The sequence below is a fragment of the Hipposideros armiger genome, unplaced genomic scaffold (assembly GCF_001890085.2).
Source record: "Hipposideros armiger isolate ML-2016 unplaced genomic scaffold, ASM189008v1 scaffold_7, whole genome shotgun sequence".
Taxonomy (NCBI): Eukaryota; Metazoa; Chordata; class Mammalia; order Chiroptera; family Hipposideridae; genus Hipposideros; species Hipposideros armiger.
The window spans coordinates 650,549-673,827 of NW_017731357.1; the positions used below are offsets into that span (position 1 = coordinate 650,549).

Below are 23,279 nucleotides of genomic sequence, written 5' to 3' on the forward strand. Positions count from 1 at the left end.
GCAGAGATTTTTGTTCTAGCGCTGTCAGTCACTGACCAGGTGGCCTGGGCACACTTCATCACTTCCACATCAGTTTCCTCATTTATGAAATAGGAATATTTGTACCTATTCCCTAGGCCTATTGTGGAGATTAAATGATAACATGTAAAGCATTGAGCATAGCATATGCTAATTATTTTGGTCTCTATCCGCATCTGACTCAGATTTCTGTATTCCCTGGGGGTTTTATTTATTTTTTTTAAATCAGGAAACTTGCATTATTTATTTATTTATTTATTTATTTATTTATTTATTTAAAAGATTTTTATTGGGGAATTGGGGGATGGGAACAGCGCTGGGGAATTGGGGGAAGGGGAACATACAAGTTGCTGTGGTTTTGTTCTTCAGTCCAGCCGTGGAGGACGTCGCTTCGCTGGCCCAAGTTGGCACCATCATTGCGCTCTTCCCGGCAGAGGCAGATCAGTCGCCGGCTCTGGACGGCCGCTCACTGCGGCTTGAGGGCCGCTCACGCTGGCTGCTGGCTACATACGATAGCCCATGGCAACCCACTGCAGCAGGGGCTGCAGCCTACGCCATCGCCGGTGACTCAGGGCAGCCCAGCTCCAGGTTGAGCTGTTGTTCAGCATCTCAGCTGTTGAGGGCAGTGTCACTGGCCCTCACATATGGGATCCGAACCGGGGCCCTCTGGCATCCCAAGCCAGTTCTTAACCATCGCGCCACTCGGCCGGCCCCCGGGGTTTTCTTTTTAATGAATAACCGGTCATCACAACCCCAGCATGTTTCTAAAGAGCACTGTGAAAAGTAGCTTTATTATTTTAATACTACAGTGTCTGTGACTATTTCCAAATGTGTGTCTACTGGGAAATAGATTTTTATAAGTCTAAGAAAGGTATTTAGTCTCTCTGGAAATATATTACTGGCTGTACTCATCTATAACTTTATTACTAACTTCTTACTAGTACCACCAACAAACAAAGGAAGGTTAATGTAACATAAAGATTACTGATACTGTTTTCTGAGCTATTAGTGTTGCTTCATTTAATTGGATAGAAAGGCTAATTTTTACAGACTAGCTTTTTAATTGTTTACTTCACTTTAATGTGTCCATCCTGTGATGGAAAATAATGGAAGGCATTACCATGATACACCAGTTTTATTTGGCCTGTGAAGATTGGCACAGTAAGGGTTTTATATAAATTGAAAGTTCTAGAAAATTGAGAGTTTAATCTTATTAAACATCAGGACATTAACTTTAACTGCTTTTTAATGGAAATCTCTCTGAAATGTAGAATTTTTTTAAAATTAAAAGTGTTTCACCAGCTTCCAAAATGTCTGTTGTTTGAAAACTTGGACCTTAAGAGAGATAAAAACTTAAGGGTAGAGTTAGAGGGGACCATAAGACCAAATTGACTTCTTGTGTCTAGTGCTCAAACAAAAATTCTGGTATTGGGATATGTAGTGATATTGACTGATATGAAAGAATAAATAGTCTTTGTCCCTGATTACACTGTAGTTGACTTGAGACACTGTCTTTGGTCTTCCCTTTGAAGGGTACACCATATGTGTGGAATTGTGGAGGCTGCTCTGTGACCAGGAGCCCTCTCCATTCTGTTATGTGTCATGAGTGCCATGTGCCATCTTTGTAGACTCTTACTTTAGATGGATCCACAATTCAGGAAAGAAAATGAAATTTCTTACCTATAATGCATTCCTAGGCAGCTACCTAGGAATGAAAATGAGTACTATTCCTCCCTGTGAACCATTATGAAGTGATTTCTCTCATTTTAATTCTGTCACTTTTATACTCCATTAGCCAATCAGGCCTACTCACAGGTTTCAAAACCTGTGATCTGTGTTGTCAAAGAGTCATTCTCTAGTTGCGTAACTCAGGCTGGTTGCTTTGGATTATCCTTTGAGATTTAGTTCAAATCGGCCACCTGCCTAATTATCCTTCCCTTAGTCCTTCAGTTACTTGCTCTCACAGCTCTTGAGTCGCATCTATTTTGTACACAACAACGCTTGCCGCTTTGTACTGAGTGTTCATAAGTGCCTAAGTGCTCTTTAGTACACAGATGAAGTGTTCCGGAATGAACACTAGTTGAATGAATAAATTCAGGTTTTTGATTTTTCCTCCTTCCCCTATCTGTTATTTTATTTTTCCCACTGCTTTTTAGATAACTGTACCAGTGGTCTTCAATCAGTTCATTGTAATTTCTTGGTCCATGTCCAGTCGGAAACAGCTGTTGTGATCCTGTTCTCTCCTGCTGTGGGGGAGCAGTCTGTTTACTCCCCGCCTTTAGAAGCCACTTATCCAGTCTGTCATCCCCCGCGCCATCATCTTCCACATGTCACCACCTGTATTCCTCTTTTTGGTCGGGCACAGGCTTGCTCAGGAGGGGCATGGCAGAATTCCTTCCCTGTTTTATAAGGTGGTGGGCAGGAAGAATGAGAAATCGAAATTCAGAGCAGCCAATTCAGACCAGTGCTGTTTAACTGTTAACTGTTATTGTTTATTTTGCAAGTTGGCCTTCACTGTCATGGATAAATCAGTTAACCACATAATTTTTTACTACTGGTTACTAGTATTTTAGGAAAACTGTTTAAAAGTCAGAAGAACTTTTGAAAATCATGTAGCTCAAACCCTCATTTTACTAAAATCTTTAGACTTTGCTGTGTGCTAAGTTCTCATAGCCAATTGGTAGCTACATTGGATGCTTCTGTTTGCCTCTCCAGATTTACTCCATTCTCCTCTCCATGCCAGGAAGCTGACTTGTATAGACGATTTCAGAGGTTCCTTTGCCTTCTGCTTTCCCATTGAATTTGTCCATGGGAGACTAGAAGGACGGTGGAGATGCAGGGTCCCTATGGGCTGGCTGTGTCCCTTGATCAAAGGTCACTCACAGCTCCTGTCAGGCGACCCTCTCCACACAGTTCCTGGTTCTGTCAACACTCCTTCCCTGGACCCTTTGGGCCTAGGGATGGTATAAAAGCTCCCTGTTTTCAGCCTCAAGTACTGCTCTCTCCCTTGTGGCTTTCCCATACTCTGCCCACACTTCTGTAAATATCCCTTTATTAAACACTCCCCAAATTGCTCAATTTGAGGATGCCATCTGTTTCCTGCCCAGACCCTGACTGATAACATCCTGGAACCCAGGTCTCCTGCACTGACAGCTCTTTGCTCTGTTTATGGAGATTAGCCTCTAGCAATTGTGAGTCTCTGAGTGACTGATACGAACAGAGAGGCCTCCAGTGTTAACCTCCAGTGGACATATTGTATGAGTCACAGATAAAACTTCTCTTGGGTTCAATCACTGAGATTTTAGGAATTTTGATAGTGCAGCAGAAAGCAGCTCCCAGAGTCTGTTTTCTCATCTCTGAGTTGGGGTAAATGATAGTACTATCTACCTAGGCTTTGATGAGGACTAAATGAGATTGTAAAATGTTTAGTATAGTGCCTGCTTCATGGTAAATCCTTAATAATTGTTGTTTTTATTATCATTGTTAATTTTTATTCAACACTGGGCTAAATTCAAGAAAATTCTTATGTCATATACAGTTGACCTTGGACCAATACAGGTTTGAACTATATGGGTCCACTTATACACAAATTTGTTTTTTAATTAATACCTGTACTGTTTTCAGTCTGAGGTTGGGGTCCGTGGATGCAGAGGACCAACTCTATGCAGTGATCTACGCTATTTAATATAAGGGACTTAAGCATCTGTGGATTTGGGTATCTGCAGGGGGTATTGGAACAAATTCCCCATGGATACTGAGGGACAGCTAATTTTTTGGGGAGTCAAAAATTATCCATAGATTTTTGGTTGTGCAGGGTGTCAGCAATCCTAACCCTTACATTGTTTAACTGTCAACTGTAATGATAAAATATTAGAGTAGAGGTTTGTGTTAGGGTTCTTCAGAGAAACAGAACAAATAGGAGGGGTGTGCGTGTGTGTGTGTGTGTTTGTAGAGTGGGAGGGAGGGAGGGAGGAAGAGAGAGAGAGAGAGAGAGAGAGAGAGAGAGAGAGAGAGAGAGAGTTTGATTTTATAAGGAATTGGCTCATGTGATTATGGAGGCTGAGAAATCCCAAGATTGTCAGTCCAAAGTCCTGAGAACCAGGAAAGCCAGTGGAGTAGTTCTACTCCAAGTCCAAAAGTAGGGGGAGACTGATGTCCAAGCTCAAAGACAGCCAGGCAGAGAGTGAGTTCTCCCTTACTCTACCTTTTTTGTTCTAGTCAAGCCTTTGACAGACTGGATGAGTCCTACTCACATGGGAGAAGACAATTTGCTTTACTCACTCTACTGATTCAAATGTCAGTCTCACCCAGAACCTCACAGACACACCAGCATAATGTTTAACCAAATACCTGGGCACCTCATGGCCCAATCACATTGACACATAAAATTAGCCGTTACAAGTTTTATTCTAAGGAGCCACAAATACTGTCCATGTAATAAACAATCCCAAAAATAAGAACATTTTTTAGCCTAATCCCTAAAGATTTTTCCTGTTGTGGAAACTGATAAACTCTATTTAAGGGTGGAGAAAAGAGATTGACTTTTTGTTTTGTGTTATGAAGATGACATGTTCTTTAAGAAGTAAAGCTGCTGGCGATGCCCCCTGTTAATATCTGGTTAGCATCTGAATGCTTAGAGTAGTGATTTTATAGCAGTCTGGATTTATAATTATCTAAAGCAGCCTCATGATATAGTTGACATTTTTCAAATCCAAATTATTCTTTGCTTACTCTCAATAAATAAATTAAATGTTTTGAAAAGGAAGGCATGATGAGGGTAGTGTAGTTTTGGAGTCTCCCTTAATCCCTAACAAAAGTAGAAAAAGCAGGACAGCAAAAGAAAAAACACAGACACACTGGCTGACAGAGTCTCCCCATGAATCCCCAACTATCAACTGGTAGGTTCAAACCACCAGTGGTAGTGACACTTAGGGATAGGAACAGCAGAGGTACAGAAGGAAAGCGCAGGGGAGGAGAGGGGGCTGCTGATCATTTTGACTTGTTGCAGAACCCAGAAATTTTCCACAATATTCACACTGAATAGGAGGGGCTCCACTGGAAGTGAAGAACTTCATAGGCATATCGGATAACAACAGTTAAAACTGAGAGAGGCTTTTCAGGCTCCAATTGGCAAGTGAGGACAAGGAACCTGGAGGAGATGTGAGGCTGCTGGAGTCACCTGGGTCCTCAGAAAATACCCAGCGAAGATCTCTCTGGAAGTCACTCCTTAAAAATGAACTGCTAGGACCTTGATTGATGAGGGGTTAAAGGAGGAGGAAAGCTCAGGTACTGGTGGAGGAGACCAGAGGAAGTAGATCTCAAAGAGTGTTGGGAAGGTGGCTACACCCAGAGGCCATGTTTTTAATGCTTCAATGTAAAACCAGAAGAGGGAGCCCTAGAGCCACGAAACTAGAAAATCTATTCTGGGGCTTCTATCCCTCATCACCTCACTTAATAGGAGGAGCAGAAATGGATTGAGGTTGGACTTCATGCAAACATATTGTAAGAAAAAATGAAGTTAATCCTGCTGAATAGTGAAGTTACAGATAATGAAGTCATACCAGAAAAATAGGGTCCCAAGGCAGACAAAATTGTATTCATATTCCAAGAGAAGCTAAAGGAAATTTCTAAAATGATGGAAGTTATGAAAAAACTGTGTACATCAGTATTGGAAAATTTAGAAATGAGAGGACTAAACAATAGGGCATTATGAAAAGAGAGCCAACAGAAAGGGACGGAGGGGAAACCCATGGAGTAGAAGAGATATAAAAAAGTATTTAAAACCAAAAGTATTTCAAAAGTAAATTTTAGAGATGCCTGGAGTGAGAGTGGGGGCAAAAATTTTTCAATGGGCAAAACCAAATGATGGTGTCAAGGAATATACATTTGGGTAATCAAACTGTAAGGAAATGCAAGGACGCGGTTACTATAAAATTAGGGTAGTGACTAGTTTTGAGTGAAGGAAGTGGTCGGAGATCGGGATGGAATATGTGGGGGGAATTCCAGGGGAGCTGGCAAAGTTCTATTTCTTGAACTGGATGATGGCTACAGGAGTGGTTGGCTTATAACTCATTTCACTGAATATTTATTTGGTTTAGTTTTCTAATTGTATCTATTCGTAATGCTTTTGGCTACAAATAACAGAAAAACCTGGCAGGACCAGCTTAAACAAATAGCTGTTTATCTTGGCTAACAGCCCCCAGCTGGGGCCATGGCTCCTGCTACAATCAGGCATCCAGGCGCCAGGTCTTTCTAGGGCACTACCCTAGCACTTCTGACACACATTAGTTACTCTTTGGAGGCAAGATGACCACACTGCATCCAGCCACTGCGTCCAACCTCTCCACACTCTTCCAGTAGGAAGAAGTGGCACTCAGTGCAAAGAAAGCTGGGGAAGTGAGGTTTTAGGTTTTAAAGGCCTAATGGTAGAAACTAACAAAGTAGAAGGTAGTTCGGTGTGAGTATTGAGAGAAAACCCTGCCTGCATGTATATATCTAGACCAGTGGTTCTTACCCAGAGGGTGATTTTACACCCCAAGAGACTTTTGTCAATGCCAGGAGATACTTTAAGTGTCACAATTGGGGTGGGGAGTGTGCAGTGCTACTGGTTGCTTGTGGGTAGAAGCCAGGGATACTGCTAAATATCCTACAATGCACAGGACAGCTCCTTACAACAAATACTTTTCTGGCCCCAAATATCAGTGGAGCCGAAGTTGAGAAACTCCAAAACCATTTCAGGGGGTCCATAAGGTCAAACTGATTTAATGATAATAGTAATACATTATTTGTCATTTTTACTTTCATTCTTTAACAACTGTACAGTCAAATGGGGTTCTCTAGAGGCTGCATAACGTTTGATATTGACTATGTTGATCCAATGCAGAAACAGAGATGAAAACCATCGATCTTCCCTTAATCCAGATGTTAGAGATTTGAAAAAATGTAAAACAATGGCTCTCTTCTCATAATCTTTTTGTGTTTTGGAAAATATTAATTATTTTTCATTAAAATGTTTTATGTTAACATATAATGGGTTTATTAGTAATTTTAAAGGAATAAATGTTTATTTTTGACTGTTTTATTTAATACGGTAAATATTGATAGCGATAGTACATAAAACTAAAGCTCTATTGAGGCCTCAGTAATTTTTAAGAGTGTAAAGGAGCCCTGAGGTCAAGTTTGAGAAACGCTGGTCTGGAGACTAGCTGATTTTTAAATGCCTAAGAAATGTGGAGAGTATGAGCAGTGTAATTATGTATAGTCTGTCGTAAATGAAGGCTTTCATTATTTCACAAACCTTTCTCTGTGCCCTGACCCTCTGCTGGGTTCTGGGAGCACAGCAGTCAATAAAATAGGGTTTCTGCCTTGCAAGAGAACACAAGCCACTGGTGGAGCCAAAAATCATATTAATTGTGATTATTTTTAAAGGTTCTGTAATAGAGGCATTTTCAAAGTGTGGTGGGGTTACAGTGGAAAGCACAGTGTTTCGGTGCAGTGTTGTTAGAATCACGCATTGTCTCAGCTTATTCAGATTAGGAAGATTGCCATTTTTGTTTCTGCCATAGACAGATAACCTGCCTTTGACTCTGTCTCCCAAACCACCCAGTCCTGCTAAAGATAGGAATTGCCTCTATAAATTTGTCATGAATGGCTTAAGATCAGAAACTGAAACTAATTTTTGCTTTTGGCCCTTTTTTTAGTGACTGTACTGGCGATATTTAATGAGTTGCATGCAGATGTGGACCTTTATGCACTTCTGTTTGGAGAAAGCGTCCTAAATGATGCTGTTGCCATTGTGCTGTCATCGTAAGTAACAATATTTCTGCCCTGGAAGAGATACCCCAGCTTTCTAAATGCTCTAGGCCGAATTCAGAGGCCCATGTTAAAAGTGTTAAATATCGAATTGGGTGTTTTTCTAAATGAAGTTTTTCAACTTTATTGATAAAGTTATGTTGCTTTGTCCAGCTGGTAGTGATCAGAATGCTGGTAACCAGCATAACATGGTGACTGCAAATTAAGTTAAATGAATACACCATGGGGAGTGCTTGGTGAAGTGTGGATACCTATGTTTGCCAGTAGTTTTAGATGTTGTGGTGCAAAACTGGTAGTCTTTTAAAACTTTCTCTTCTTTTTAAACTCCAGGTCTATTGTTGCCTACCAGCCAGCGGGGCTGAACACTCACGCCTTTGATGCTGCTGCCTTTTTTAAGTCAGTTGGCATTTTTCTAGGTATATTTAGTGGCTCCTTTACCATGGGAGCAGTAACTGGTGTTGTGACTGCTCTAATATCCTTTTTATAGTTTCTGCCCCTGCCTGGGTATGAATATATGACATTCCACTTGTAAAAAGAAAGCTCTCAATTCTTCCTTTCAGAAATGAATCTTAAATTAATTGTTCCACTGTGGCTTGGGGGCTCCTGAAATGTGTTCCTTTGGTGAAACATGACAGTCGAGTGCCTAGTTAAGGGTCTGAGAAAATGTTTGGGAGTGTTACTCTAGGCTTAGCTCTGCCATCACTTTTACATTTTCTCTCCCTCCTATGAACCTGTTGGAAATGATAGGTCAGGGGAAGCATCAGTTTTAGGGGGATGAAAAGAGCTGAAAAGCTAGGAGGAGACTGGGAATCAGGGACCATCTCAAAGGATGCGGGGAGGAAGCAGACTGTGAATTATATTAGCCCCAATCTTGCTGCTGTCAGCTGTTCTGGGCCATATGGGGCCCTACCTAGCTGGGGGGCCATCAGTGGGAATTACTGTGCAGTGGTCTTCCTTAAGTAGACTACCTAATACTTAGTTTAAAACTAACTAACCAACCAGCCAACCAACCATCATAAAAGCAAAGTATGGAATGAGCAGGCAACCCCTCCACAAGTATGCTGAGTCCAAACTGAGATGTGCTATAAGAGCAAAATCTGTACCATTTTTCAAAGATTAGTACAAAGATTGAATGTATAAAATATCATTAACAATTTGTATAAAGTTTGTCAATAATTTGTATATTGGTTGCAGACTGAAATGATATGGCTCGCATTTGTGACTCCCATTACATTTGTATTAGACAGCAGTGACCTAAGTGCCACTGAATGCAAAGTTTGTACTAATCTTTGAAAAATGGTGTAGCGTTTGCTCTTACAGCACATCTCAGTTTGGACTAGCCACATTTTAACTGTTCAGCAGCCACATGTGACTATTGGCTATGATATTAGACAGCACAGGTTTAGATTGCTTGCTTCACAGAGACCCTTCTGATTCCTGGGAACTTAAATTGCTCAGTGAAACCTCTCATGAGATGATTCCATGCTGGCCCACGGTGGAATGGCAGTGTTTGAAGGGGAATCTCTGATCCCAAAAGGTGATACCTACATCTTTTGTTGCCCCTGGAGTTGCACATTTCTTTCTTTCTTTTCCTTTTTCTTTCTTTTTGTTTTAAAGATTTTTATTGGGGAATGGGGGAGGGGAACAGTGTTGGGGAATTGGGGAAGGGGAACATTGTGTTTTTCCAGGACCCATCAGCTCCAAGTCAAGTTGATGTCCTTCAATCTTAGTTGTGGAGGACGCAAGCTCAGCTCCAAGTCCAGTCGCTGCTTTCAATCTAGTTGCAGGGGGTGCGTAGTCTACCATCCCTTGCAGGAGTCGAACCGGCAACCTTGTTGCACACTGAGCCATCTGGCCGACTGTTGGCAGCTCATGGCTGCTCAGCTCAAGGTGCTGTGTTCAATCTTAGTTGCAGGGGTGGAGGGGTGGGGAGGGCGCAGCCCCCCATTCCATATGGGTGTGAAACCGGCAACCTTGCTGCTAGTAGCACATGCTATCACCAGCTCAGCTGCAGCTCAGCTCGGGCACAGCTCACTGGCCCATGTGGGAATTGAACCGGTGACCCTGTTGCTCAGAGCTCATGCTCTTAACCAGCTGAGCCACTTGGCCGGCCTCCAATGCATTTCTTTCTTTCTCTCTCACCTTCATTAGGCACCTGCTGTGGAACCAAGTCACAGTGGCCCACAGTGGTCAAGGTCTCACCACCTTGTCTTCTCAGACCTGCCTGAGGCACTCCAAGCACTGCCAGAACTAACACTTCAGGCCAAAACTGTGCCTCTCAGAACCATGGGTATTGCAGAGCACAGAAAACCCATTTCTAGTTTCTTTAGAAAGCTTAAGTTTTAAAAACAGCTTTATTGAGATAAAATTCACATACTGTATAATTCACCCATTTGATACATACAATTTGATGGTTTTGGGTATTTGACATTATTCATATTTAAAAATTGTGGATATATGTACAGAAGGTGCCAAAAAACATGTACACATTTTAAGAGATGTTAACACTTTGGTCAACGTTGCTCAAGCAGTAGTTTGCAGTAATCAGAAGTGTCTGGATGCTGATGGTAACCACTTTGAGCACCTCTTGTAATTGCAGGAGTCAAACGTGACTTGTATTTGTCTTTTGTTATCAGTGTATATTAATACATTTTTAAAATACCTTGTAAGGGTGCCAAAAAATGTATACACATTTTAAGAAAGAAAGAAAATGTATTAGAATTGTAATACTCATATACTTATTAACAAAAGATGAATACAAGTCACCTTTGACTTCTGCAATTACAAGAGGTAATCAAAGTGGTTACCATCAGCGTCCAGACACTTCTGATTATGGTGAACTACTGCTTGAGCAACATTGACCAAAGTGTCCACTTGTATACATTTTGGCACCCCCGGTATGTATGTATGTATGTGTGTGTGTGTGTGTGTGTGAGCGCGCACACGCGTGCGTGTGTGTATGTATATATATTTGCCCTTGTAAAATAAAATTTACCCTTGTAACCATTTTTAAGTGTACAATTCAGTGGCATTAAGTACAATCACAATGTTGTGTAATCATCCCCATTATCTATTTCCAGAACTTTTTCATCATCCCAAACAGAAACTGTACCCATTAAACAATATCCCCCTTTCCCAGCCCTTGGTAACCTCTATTCTACTCAGAAACTTAGTTTTTATTACTTTAAAAACCAAGCAGCAGCATTGGGGCCCCAAAAGAAGAGCTGAAGGGAAAGGATGGCCCTTAGGGAGGGGGTTCTTGGTGACTCTGATACTTGTTCCTGGAGATGAGTTCCTTAACGGGCTGACGTGACCAAGTTTACCAAGCTGCACTGCTTCCCCCTGCTGGAGACAGCACTCTTCTTCCTGATGTCCTGGAGCACGTTCCTTTTGGCGGAAGCCTGTGGGTTTACAGGTGGGTTTTCTCTACCCTTGGGCCACCCTTACCCTCACTGTAGCAGAGATTGTAGGAGCTTGAGGGGAGGGAAGAATTCTTAAATAGCAGTTTCATGGAGTCGATTAACTGCTCACCGAGTATCCATGTGGAAGCCTGCTGAGCAAGGCTGGTGTTCTGCCCTATGAATGATTTCGTTTCCCAAAGCTACATATTGTTAAAGGATAAAGTTTATTGTTCCAAACTCAGTTATGTCTTTGAGTACTCATTCTAACTATAAGTAGATGTTTAGCTGCAAAGGTTTCTGAATACATTAACATCTTATTTGTATTCTCCCCTAGGTTGATACATTAGTTTACAAACAGCATTAACAGGCAAAAAATGTGTCCTTTTAAAGGTAATTTTGTATCTACTCAGATGAGTGGGGACACAGTTATTCCTTGTTTTGTCTCTGGTCTGTTTAATCATTGTTTTTCAATACCATGTTTTTATGGTGCCAGTTTCATATATTATTAGTATGAGTGATCAGGTGTTTTTATTTCCTCACATTCTCTCATTACAAAAACAAACAAATCACTGAATTTTTCCATTAGAAAACGCAAATATAATTACTGTACATAATTGTCCAGGTAGTAAGGAAGCCCTTTAATCATCTTTTCAAAATATTGCAACCTGTGTTTATATGCAGCATTGTAAAATGCCCCACTTCCTTAAAACTTGACAATTATCTGTAAATATGTAGGCAAAGTTCCAGGTGTGTCAATTGTCTTGCACAACAAAATGGTTACCGTTAACCAGAAATCTAGATCACCTGGGCTTGGATAAATGAAATAGTACTGTGGATCCATTTTATCTGAAGCCCTAGACCATGCAAAACTATAAAGCATTGGTTTGAGATTAAACTCATTCATTCTAAGAACAGAGAGGAATATGACAAAAGTGTATGACAGGCTCTCACAGCGTCTTTGAATGCTAAATGCCAAATACAGATGGTAAGTTAGCAGGAATTTAGAGGAGGGGAGAGAATGCCCTTAAAACTGGAGTGAGGGAGGAAGTCAAGGACCTTGGCTTTGAAGGAAGGCAGGGCTAGGAGAAGGAAAGGTTGGCTCAGAAGAGTTATAGGGGAAGAGGGAGCTTTCAGTAATAGGAAACTCTCGAATATTCAGGAACTTGGATATGCTGGGCTTGCCTATCTTAATTTTTTGCTTCAGCAGGACTTTTTCCTGCTGCTTTTTATTCCATTGATTTTTTTAAAAACCTCTCGTGCCAGGTGTTGTAGCTGTCCTTTTCTGTGGAATCACACAAGCTCATTACACCTACAATAACCTGTCAGTGGAATCAAGAAGTCGAACGAAGCAGGTGAGCAAGAGCCCTTGGTCCTCATGAGTTACCTGTGAATACAAGGGAGGGGACCTGTAGGGTTTATGACTTCCTTTCCCCTTTCTGTGCAGCTCTTTGAGGTATTACACTTCCTGGCAGAGAACTTCATCTTCTCCTACATGGGCCTGGCGCTGTTTACCTTCCAGAAGCACGTTTTCAGCCCCATTTTCATCGTTGGAGCTTTTGTATCCTTTTTTGTTTCTACCATTTTCCACTGTTGAGGAAGCTATAATAATATTTTCTGTTTGGGGTGGGTGACTGGAAGCCAGTGTAAGTTCATGGTGTTTTTGTGATGAGAAAAAGGAGGCTTAAGTGGTTCATAAAGCTAAATGTATTTGATTTAAAGGACTGGCATTGGTTCTGAGGGTGTCCTTTTTGCATTTTCTGTGTAAGATGGCCTTTCTCTTATACTGGTGCTTCGCAAGTGGTAGTTTGTTTGTAAAGTGCCCTTCTTAGCAGATCTAAAAGTCAGCAGCCATGTCAGTCCCCAGAATTATTTTTATTTCATTGCCATGTGAATTCCAATCCAGGAGGTTCCTCATTTGGAAGACTCAAAGGTGCTGTTACTCTTGCTCTCAACTGCACACCAGCATGGGCAGCCCTTCCTGACCACCCAGAGAAGCCGGCAGGCAGTAAGCATGCTTTCACCTTAACTTAACAGATCATAATGAAAAAGACGCCCCCCCCACCCCCCGTCCCACAACAAAAAGGAAAAAGGATAGGAAGAAAAGATAAAATGGAAAAATACTTGGTTCCTTGATTTAGTCCCATTTAGTACAGTTTTTGGAAGAGAGACACAATTTTGGATGTTAGCTTCTCTCAAATGAGGAGGGATGTGAATGCTGTGGATTGAAAGCTGAGGGTTTTACACACTTGGCCTCAGATCTTATTGTTTTCGTTAAAATGAACTTTTCTGGAGTTTGGAACTGTAGCAATCCAGCTCAGCCTGGATTTCAAAATACTGAGCAGGAGTCCACTATTTGCTAGCCATTCACTTTTGCCTTTTCCGAGACCTCATGGTTATCCTTAGGTCTTGGGATGCTGGCAAGAAAAAGGACTGTTTTTCTCTTCTGGGTTTTTGCTTTCTTGTGCAGGAATAACTGATACTCACCAAGCAGCTCAATAGAGATGGTGGCCTGATGCCATGGTGGAATCCTTCCACTTATGTTATCTGTTTCAACTGGGGCTCGTTTCTTGGATTGACACACTCAACAGACTAAAAGTCTGGAGAGGTCCGTGTTTTTATTTTTGATGAAGGAAGACCTTGCACGTCATTTTGATTTGTATTCCTAGCACAGCATCCTGTGAGAGATAGTGAGAGTTCAGCCCTTGTTTACAGAAGACGGCCCTGGAAGAGGGCCAGCTGGGTCCTCTGTGCTTTCTGAAGGCCGCTTACCCCTGAGGACTTCCCACGGCATGGCTTTTGAGGTAGAATGGGCTTTATAAGCACTATCTGTTTCCTTCTGTGAAAAACAAAACAAAAGAGAAAGATAAAAGAAGAAAATTTTAATCAGTTCTTTACCCTGGAGAAGGCAGAAGATAGTTCTGCCCTTGCTTCTGTCTGAAACAGCTGCCGCTCCAGCAGCTGGTGCTTTGCCGAAACGGAAGCTCCCTGTTCCCCTGGCTCCCACAGTGCTTTCCTTCTGTGACTAGTGCAGTGTGGGGCTTTCTGTTCGGCTCAGTTCTAAATACAGCAAGTGACGAATGACCGGTTTCCCTGAATTCTTTGGTTTCCACAGTGGAGTTCCTCTTCCACATTCTTCCTTTTGTATTGCTTGTGTCTCCAAAAGACATTTTAGCCATTTAGGTAGATTAATCTTCCCACATCGATTCTTGTAAGGAATATGAATATGTCTTAATGTTATGAATACGTTAACTTTCCCCATCTCTTATTTATATACAGAATCTTCCTGACCATTCTTGCCCCTGATGTTTGCTTCCCACCCGAGCTTATGAGCTTACCCAGCAAACTTTATAGCATGACTCGAGCAAGTAATTTTTACTTCTTGTGATTTTTTTCTCCAATAGAGCCCAATACACTGTTTGCTTCTCTCAGCTCTGCACCCCTGCCATGGTAACTTAGCTTATCTCTGGACTCATTTTTAGATAGATTGGAGACTTGGTCATACTAGTTTAATTAAATCAAGAAGTTCCAATGCTGTGTTGAACAGGCTAGAAATGAGCTCTGTGGGCCAGGAGACTGGTAAAGTTGACCAGTTGAGTCCCACTTGTTGCTGAGAATTGTTTCAAGGGAAAATAGACAGCGTGGCTTCATTGCTCAACTCTCCTGATCAAAACAAGGTGTCATGGCATTCCTGAAGTTCTCTGCTCACCCAGAGGCTGTGTGACCGTCCCATTCTGGAAACCTGTTGGGTCCTTAACCTCCACCTGGTGCTCAGGTTGCCATCTTCCTGGGCAGAGCTGCACATATCTACCCGCTCTCCTTCTTCCTCAACTTGGGCAGAAGGCATAAGATTGGTTGGAATTTTCAACACATGATGATGTTTTCAGGTAAAAATTATAAATGTCAAGAAAATGAGTTTTATTCAGCAGACAGTGTAAGTATAATTACAATATTGATATGGTTCATAAAAAGAAAAATTCAACTTTCTTGTTGTTTTGTATCCTCTGCAGTACTGAGTAGACAGATGTTGTACATGTTAAACTGACTTAATATTGATTTTGCAAACCGTACTACCAGATGTCAACATTCTCCCCTAAAATATTTGCATCTTTCTTTCATCTCTACCACCCAAGGGACCTGGAGCTATATAAGTATTTAAAGTACTTAATTGTTTTCTAGTAATGTTCGTAACCCTCAATATTTCAGAAGGGCTCTAGGCCTAAAATTAGAAGGTCTTTCATGAGAAAGAACACAGGCCATATCACTCAACAACCCCCAGCTGCAGTATCCTCGCTTATAAAATAATTAAATTCAGCTGATTAGTTGAGGTCCCTCCCAGCTCTTCCTATGGAGCAAAAGAAGATACACTCTCATAAGAAAGATGAATCCTAAACCAGGAAATAACAGCTGTGGTAGTTCTGCTGATTTACACTTGATTTACACTGTCTCCTAGATGCCCCCTCTCCACTATAAAGCTGAGAAGTGTGCAGAGGCCACCGAGGGTGGTACTGTGTTAAGTTACGGCTGCCTTCCACTTGAAAAAGTTAAAAATTGAGAGACAAGTTTGGTAGAAAGAAAAGCAGGTTTATTCAGAATGCTGGCATTCTGGGAGGATGGCAGACTCCTGTCCAAAGGCCACCTTCCCATTCCTAGAATGGGCAAAAGGTTTTACAGGTACATAAGAACAAAGGAAAGGGGGAGTCAGGCAGGCAGGTCTGAGGGCTGACATCGCTTCCCGGGGTCTGCTCTGTTTTAAGATAATGTTATCTCCAGACTCTGGACTCTTACTTGGCCATCCCATTGTGGCCTGGGGCTTTGTGCATCACCAGTAAAAACTGCAAGGGGGTTGTTGCAAAACGGATTCCGGTGTCTGCATGCCTGAGGACTAAGAAACTGCCCTTTCCAGGTTAGGATTCTGCTGATTAAATAGATTTAACAACGTATGTGTAGACTTAGGAAAGGGAACAAAACAGAGTTTTTTTTTTTTTTAAGCTGAGCCATCCCGCCACCTGTTGGCAGCTCACGGCTGCTCAGCTCGGGCTGATTCGAACCACTGTTGCTCAGAGCTCAAACTCTTGAGCGAGCTCTTAACCAACTGAGCCACTCAGCCGGCCCTAAAACAGAGTTTTTAAGTCAATCAGTGAAGGGAGAAACAAAGAGAAAACAGTTGAATATCGGTACATCTAACTGCCAGCTAGCTAAATCTAACTACAAGTGGCTAGATATAGAGCTATGCAGTGTGTCAGACTGCAAACTAGCTAAGTCTAACTGCGTTATTGATTTACCGAATTTCACCCTTACAAGGGGACAATATATGGAGATAGCAATCTGCATGAATAGATGGTACAGTGACAGGTGGTGAGCATCAGATTTGATCAATGAGACCCAAGTTAGAGCATCTCTGCAGAGCAGAGGGAGGAAATGGTGGCACAAAGGGCTACTGTGACCCCTTAAATTTACCTCTGTCCTGTGTGAGGATGGGGAGAGGCTGTACAAGAAGCAAAATGGGTAGCCACCCTTTACTACCACACAGCAGTTCTTGGGGGCCTCAGAGTCATAGTGAAATCACACCAACAGGCCAACAGGCATTGCTCAGCAAAGCAATTGCTGTCTGGTACTCACTTGCATCTGCCCTTAAATGTACAGCCTGCCATAATGATTTTCTTTCACTCTGACAAACGTTTATTGAACATCCTCTTATTATAAGCTACAGTTCTATTGGGTTGTCGGAAAATTCATGACATATTTTTTCTATGTTTTTCATTGCAAAAATGCATCATGACTTTTCCGACAACCCAATAGGTTGTGGAGGATACAGAAACCAGACTCCTTCAAGGAGCTCACAGTGTACTGGGGGGGGGGGGGAGACAGGTGTACAGAGCTCTAACTTTATCTGAAGAGTGGGGGTAAATTGCACAAAAGAAGTATGGGATAAATGCAGAGGAGAGGAAGGCCCAGGGCCATCTTCACAAAGCGGGTAACCTTCAAACTGGGCTTGGAAGAAATGGATTTCAGGAGGCAGCAGTTTGGAAAGGCAGGAAAGCATTGGCCTGTATGACTTTTTCAGGGAGAGGTAGCAGTCTGGTTGAAATGTGAGACATACAGGGTAATACAGAAAGAGAGAGGGGTTGGAAAGGAAAATTGCATGTAAACGGATGCAAACATTTCCAACTTTTCCATTGCATTGGAATCACCTGTTAGGTTGGTTAAAGCAGATTGCTGGGCCCCATCACCAGTGTGATTCTTAGGGAGGCCTGGAGAAGTTGCATTTCTAATGTGTTCTCTCTGTTGATGCTGCCGCTGCCACTGGTTTGAGGACCACACTTTGAGAACCACTGCTGGTGTCTAGACCATGGAGAAATTCCAATGCTGTGCCAAAAAGTTGGGTTTTAATCAGGAGCAGCTGGTAAACTGTAGAGCAGCGATTCTCAACCTGTGGGTCATGACCCCTTTGGGGGTCGAATGACCCTTTCACAGGGGTCACCTAAGACCATCGGAAAACAAAAAGATATTTACATTACGATTCATAACAGTAGCAAAATGACAGTTATAGAGTAGCAAGGAAAATAATTTTATGGTTGGGGGTCACCACAACATGAGGAACTGTATTAAGGNAGTTATAGAGTAGCAAGGAAAATAATTTTATGGTTGGGGGTCACCACAACATGAGGAACTGTATTAAGGGGTCGCGGCATTAGGAAGGTTGAGAACCGCTGCTCTAGAGGTTTCTGAGGAAGACAGTGACGATCCTCCTCACATATTAGGAAAGTGATGACAGAAAAGAGAACGGTAAATTGTGATGATAACTCACAGACCTAGATAAACTTAAAATATGTTCATTATCTTCTGTACTAAAGGACTGAGAAGTACACAGTGCTGTTTAAAGATACCTCCTATAAAACTTATTTTCTGCTGGGGGAAATCTGGCTATCGAAAGAAACTCATTCTTCAAGGCCATGAACTATCTGAGGTTTCACTTTCATATTGCTTACAATGTTTACCTAATAAAATAAAGAAAAATGTAGCACACATTGTCTGTTTCTGACCCCCAAGTTTTCTTCTTAGAGACATTTCTTTAGAGGCTTAAATGTTGATTGATTGATTAATGACATAGCTGGCTGTTGGGCAATCTAGATATGTATAAATATTTCACTAGGACAGATTAATAGAAAGCATTAACTTTGCTCTGTTTTTTAATGTAACTTTTGTCAAGTCACTATTTAGTGAATTGCAGGAGAATTCTCAGGTTAATTATGGAATTATTGGGAAAAGTGGGAAAATGTAGAAACAGATATAGTGGGTATACCTTTCATTCTCATATAATATACACACAATCTTGCCCATGGTGATTAAGAATTTATACTAGATAATGTATTAAAGACCATGGATTCAGTCTTTACTGTAGAATAAATTATGGGATGGGATGGGGAAGGAACAAAAGAGCTTAGAAAGATAAGCATTAAAATGTTGGTGCTTAATCTTAACACCCGTTAATGTAGATCAGGGTCCGCAAACTGGCACCTGGGCCAAATCTGGCCGCTGCCTGTGTTCATATATCCTGAGGGCTCAGAATGGCTTTGACAGATGAATATCTACAATCTGTTTGATGATCGGGGACACTAACTTTGAAACCCAATTAAGCAAAACGTCCTCCTCCCCAAAGAATTCCATTCTTTTCATTGGTAGACTTGTATTACAACAAACTGTCCTCAATATAATTGTATTCTTGTTTTTTTTGTCAATCAAATGTTGTGGAAATTTGTTTTCTCCCTTTTATATAAGTACCTACATAATATCCTTGATTTTTCCTCGTGGTCCCCAATGCATAAAATATTATATATCTCACCTTTTACAGAAGAAATTGCCACCCCCTGATGTAGATCAGGTTACGTTGTTACTTCTCCGTGTGGCTTTACTAAGGAATTGCCGAACTGTTTTGTAGTTCATATACATGAACCACAAATATGCATTTGACATATTCATACCTTGCGTGGTTCTTAAGCTTATAATGACTATGTAGTGCATGGGTACTGCTTGGATCACAGACTTGGAGAGCTTAAATTATTATTTCTTATTTATATTTCTTTTTATTCATATTACTAGCAGAAGAATTACTTCAGCAATGAAAGGGTATTATTATTTTTAAATGTGCTGTACAAAGTGCAGTGTTATTACATCTGGACATTTTGCAAAATAAAACTTCAAATGGGAGAAAATTACATTCCTTTAAGGTTCTTCTTTCTGAATAAAACAGCTTGACTCTGGAAGCATAGGCGGATATGGTTTATGAGCCCTGAGAGGCAGCAGTAGATATGAAGACACATTGCCATTTGTCCTTGTAAACAGGAGGTTTTCCTCTTTGGTCCCTGCAGGCCTCAGGGGAGCGATGGCATTTGCTCTGGCCATCCGAGACACGGCGTCCTACGCTCGCCAGATGATGTTCACGACCACTCTCCTCATTGTCTTCTTCACCGTCTGGATTGTTGGTGGAGGCACGACACCCATGTTGTCATGGCTTAATATAAGGTTGGTATGAAACCAAGGCCAGTTTTGTGCCTGTGTCACTGTGCCCATGCAGGGTATACTATAGCTTACTTAGCTCATGGAGGTTTTTATAGGTTTTTGTTTTGGGGGAGGGATTAAAACTAAAATACAATAAAAACTGAGAGTATCGAATTTTCCAGGAGAAAAAAAATCTTGTCATTAAAATTTTTGTTGGTATAAAAACCCAAAGAATTAGAAACACCTGGACCTTGCAAGAGCAATGACATTAGGGCAAGAATCCAAAAAGTCTTAAAGCTGCAGGAGAGAGAATAGACATAGCTGTTGGCAACGGCTGGTATTTCACAATCAAGTTTTGTTTTTCACAATTAGAGTTTTGTTTTAGGAGGAAACTGCTGTGTCTCTTCTTGCTTGAGTGCACAAAAGAGGTGACATTTCCTGCATAACCCACATTTGTTGCAGCCTCATGGACGTCCCCTGCCTGTGGTTTTACAGCTGTGTCAGGACAAAGGGGCACTGACCTGAGTTTGATTTTTAAAGAGCATTTAAATTCCAAACTGCACTTGTGAACTCCAGAACCTTATGGTAAAGGGGACAATAGGACAGGGGTCAAGAGACCCACAGCCCAAGCTCTCTAATATTTTTATTATCTCTAATATTTTATTTATCTCTAATAAAATTAGGCAAGCCCCTAATGTCTTTGGGCCTGAGTTTCTCTCAACAGTAAATGAAAGCATGCTTTCTGATTTTCTCCAGGTCCCTTCAGCTCTAAGTGTGTGCTCTGTGTCACTGGAGGTGCTCTGGCCACCTGCCTCAGTTTTGGGTCTGCAGAGGGTGAAAGTGATCAGAATAAGACCCTTGGCTAATGCAGAGGTGTGAAGAAGAATTCTCTGAAAAGCCACAAGGTGGCAGTGTTTTTTTCTGTTCTCTGCTGGCTTTTATTTTATTTATTATTATTTTAAAAAGATTTTTATTGGGGAGTTGGGGGGATGGGAACACGCTGGGGAATTGGGGGAAGGGGAACAGACAATTTGCTGTCCTTTTGTTCTTCAGTCTAGTTGTGGAGGACGTTGCTTCACTGGCCCAAGCTGGCACCATCATTGTGCTCTTCCCGGGCGCGGCAGATCAGTCGCCGGCTTCTGGACGGCCGCTCACTGCGGCTGCTGGCCACTCACACTGGCTGCTGGCTACACACGGTAGCCCATGGCAACCCATTGCAACAGGGGCTGCAGGCTACGCTGACTCCAGCGACTCACAGCAGCCCAGCTCCAGGTTGAGCTATTGTTCAGCATCTTAGCTGTAGAGGGCAGTGTCACTGGCCCTCATATGTGGGATCCAAACTGGGGCCTTCTGCCATCCCAAGCCAGCTCTTAACCAACACGCCACTCAGCCGGCCCTCTGCTGACTTAGTTTGTATTTCCTTCTCTAGAATGTAGAAAACATAGGACTGACAGCTGCAAAGCATACCTAGCTTAGAGAAGAGAAAATGAACAAGGATCTCACAGTCATCCTTGGAGTCAGGGAGAAAACTGGAATTTGAAAAAATAGTTTTTCCCATTGGGGACATTTGTACTGATGACAGGCAGGGATTCCTGGGCTTGGCCGCTGCCAGCTGTATCATTTCTGGGCTGGCGTGTCTCAGGCTCAGAGCTGGGTAGGTCTACAGAACCTATGTGGGGCTTTATCAGTGACAGTGATATAACAGCTAACACTTGTGCTACAGATGATGTTCAAGATGCCATGTGTATATTAAGATAATTCTCATAACATAAGGGAGCTACCACTATTATCTTCAGTTTAGAGTTGGGGAAACTGAGGCACAGAGCAGTAACTTGCCCAAGGTCACAACGCTTTAAGTGGATGAGGTGGGATTTGAATCCAGGCAGTCTTGCCACAGAGTCCACACTCAACCTCTGTGCTGTACTACCTGTAAGAAAGCTTGATGTATTAGGGACTATTTTTATGTCACAAAATTTGGGATGATTAAAATTTCAATTTCCTGGCCTGAATCTCAGAGTTGTATTAAGGAATATAATTCATTTGTGGAAATATAAACCCGACGAAGAAAATTTATAGATTTTTGGCTTGAAAATTGAGACATAAGATGGTACCATTTTTGTTCTGTGTAGCAGAATAAAGGGTAAGAAAGGAGGTTGACCCTGCACACAGTTGAGAATCTTTGCATTTGGTGACCTCTGAAATTACTTCCTGCTCCTATTTGTCTGGTCACACAGTAGGTACCTTGGATGCTCAGAGCCTGATTGAATTGTTTGTTTTTCATTTTATTTTATAAGTCCTTTTCTGCCTCCCCCACCCCTTGCAACATATACAGGACCAAATAATTTTCCACTGAGAGTAGAGAATTAGTTGCCTTGTGACATTTTCCACTTCTTATAATCCTTTTCAAAAAGTGGGCCATTAAAATAGTCCTACCCAGAGCTGAGAGTGTGGGCAGCTTTCTCTGAGGCACACAACATGTATATGTATGAATATAATGTAATAATTGGATTTTTGTGAAAATATTCATGTAATATATAGATAGCACTTAGGACATCACAGCTAGCACATAGCGAGAGGCAGGAAATGACTATGTGCATGACTGTGTGTATAAGAGATCCAGTTTCTCCTCTTCCTTCGCCAGCATTTGGTGGTGTCACAGTTTTTTTCCATTTCAGCTGCTCTAATAGGTGTGTGGGATACCTCATTGTGGCCTTAATTTGCATTTCTCTCATGGCTAATAATGTTGAACATCTCTTCGTGTGCATATTTGCCATTCATACATGTTTTTTGGTGACATATCTGTTCAAGTCTTTTGTCCGTTTTCTAATTGAATTGTTTTATTGTGTTTTGCGAGTATTCTAGATACTAGTCTTTTGTCAGGTATGCGGTTTGCAAATATTTTCCCCTTGTCTGTAGCTTGTCTTTTCATCCTTTTAAAAGTGCCTGTCATAGAGCAGTTTTAATTTTGATGAAGTTCAATTTATCATTTTTTTCTTTTATGGTTTGTGCTTTTGCTGTCATGTCTGAGGACATCAAACCCTAGGTCTCCAAGATTTCCTTCTGTGTTATCTTCTAAAAGTGATTTAGTTTTATGCTTTGCCTTTAAGTCTGTGATCCATTTTGACTTAATTTGTATATAAGATGTGAGGTTTTATTTTATTTTATTTGACTATGGCTATCTAGTTGTTACAGAGCAATTAAAAAAAATTAGTTTGAGGTGTACAAAGCAACGTAATAGACACTTACACCCCTCACAAAGTGATAACCCTCCTCCCCCAAGCTACTACCCCTCTGACATCTTATATAGCTGTTACAATTCCATTGACTATCTTCCTTATGCTATACTCCACATCCTGTAAATATATGTGTGTGTGTATGTGTGTATATATATATATATATATACATACATACACACACATATATTTAGTTATAGTTGACATACAATATTATTCTACTTCACCTTCAGGTGTATAGTGCATTGGTCAGGCATCTACACAGTCTATGAAGTGATCCCCTTGATAAGTCCAGTGCCCATCTGGCACCTTACAT

General features: G+C 41.5%; 1 protein-coding gene across 2 annotated transcripts in view; it reads left to right on the plus strand.

The window, feature by feature from the left end:
• SLC9A7 (solute carrier family 9 member A7) overlaps nucleotides 1-23,279 on the plus strand; it is a 154,848-nt gene that overhangs the window by 95,186 nt on the left and 36,383 nt on the right. For both annotated transcript variants that reach the window (XM_019649400.1, XM_019649408.1), the window contains exons 6-12: nucleotides 7,719-7,824; nucleotides 8,161-8,302; nucleotides 11,140-11,245; nucleotides 12,495-12,583; nucleotides 12,676-12,789; nucleotides 15,004-15,115; nucleotides 19,601-19,754. In XM_019649400.1, the coding sequence (XP_019504945.1) occupies nucleotides 7,719-7,824; nucleotides 8,161-8,302; nucleotides 11,140-11,245; nucleotides 12,495-12,583; nucleotides 12,676-12,789; nucleotides 15,004-15,115; nucleotides 19,601-19,754 (823 nt within the window). The remainder of the gene's footprint in view (nucleotides 1-7,718; nucleotides 7,825-8,160; nucleotides 8,303-11,139; nucleotides 11,246-12,494; nucleotides 12,584-12,675; nucleotides 12,790-15,003; nucleotides 15,116-19,600; nucleotides 19,755-23,279) is intronic.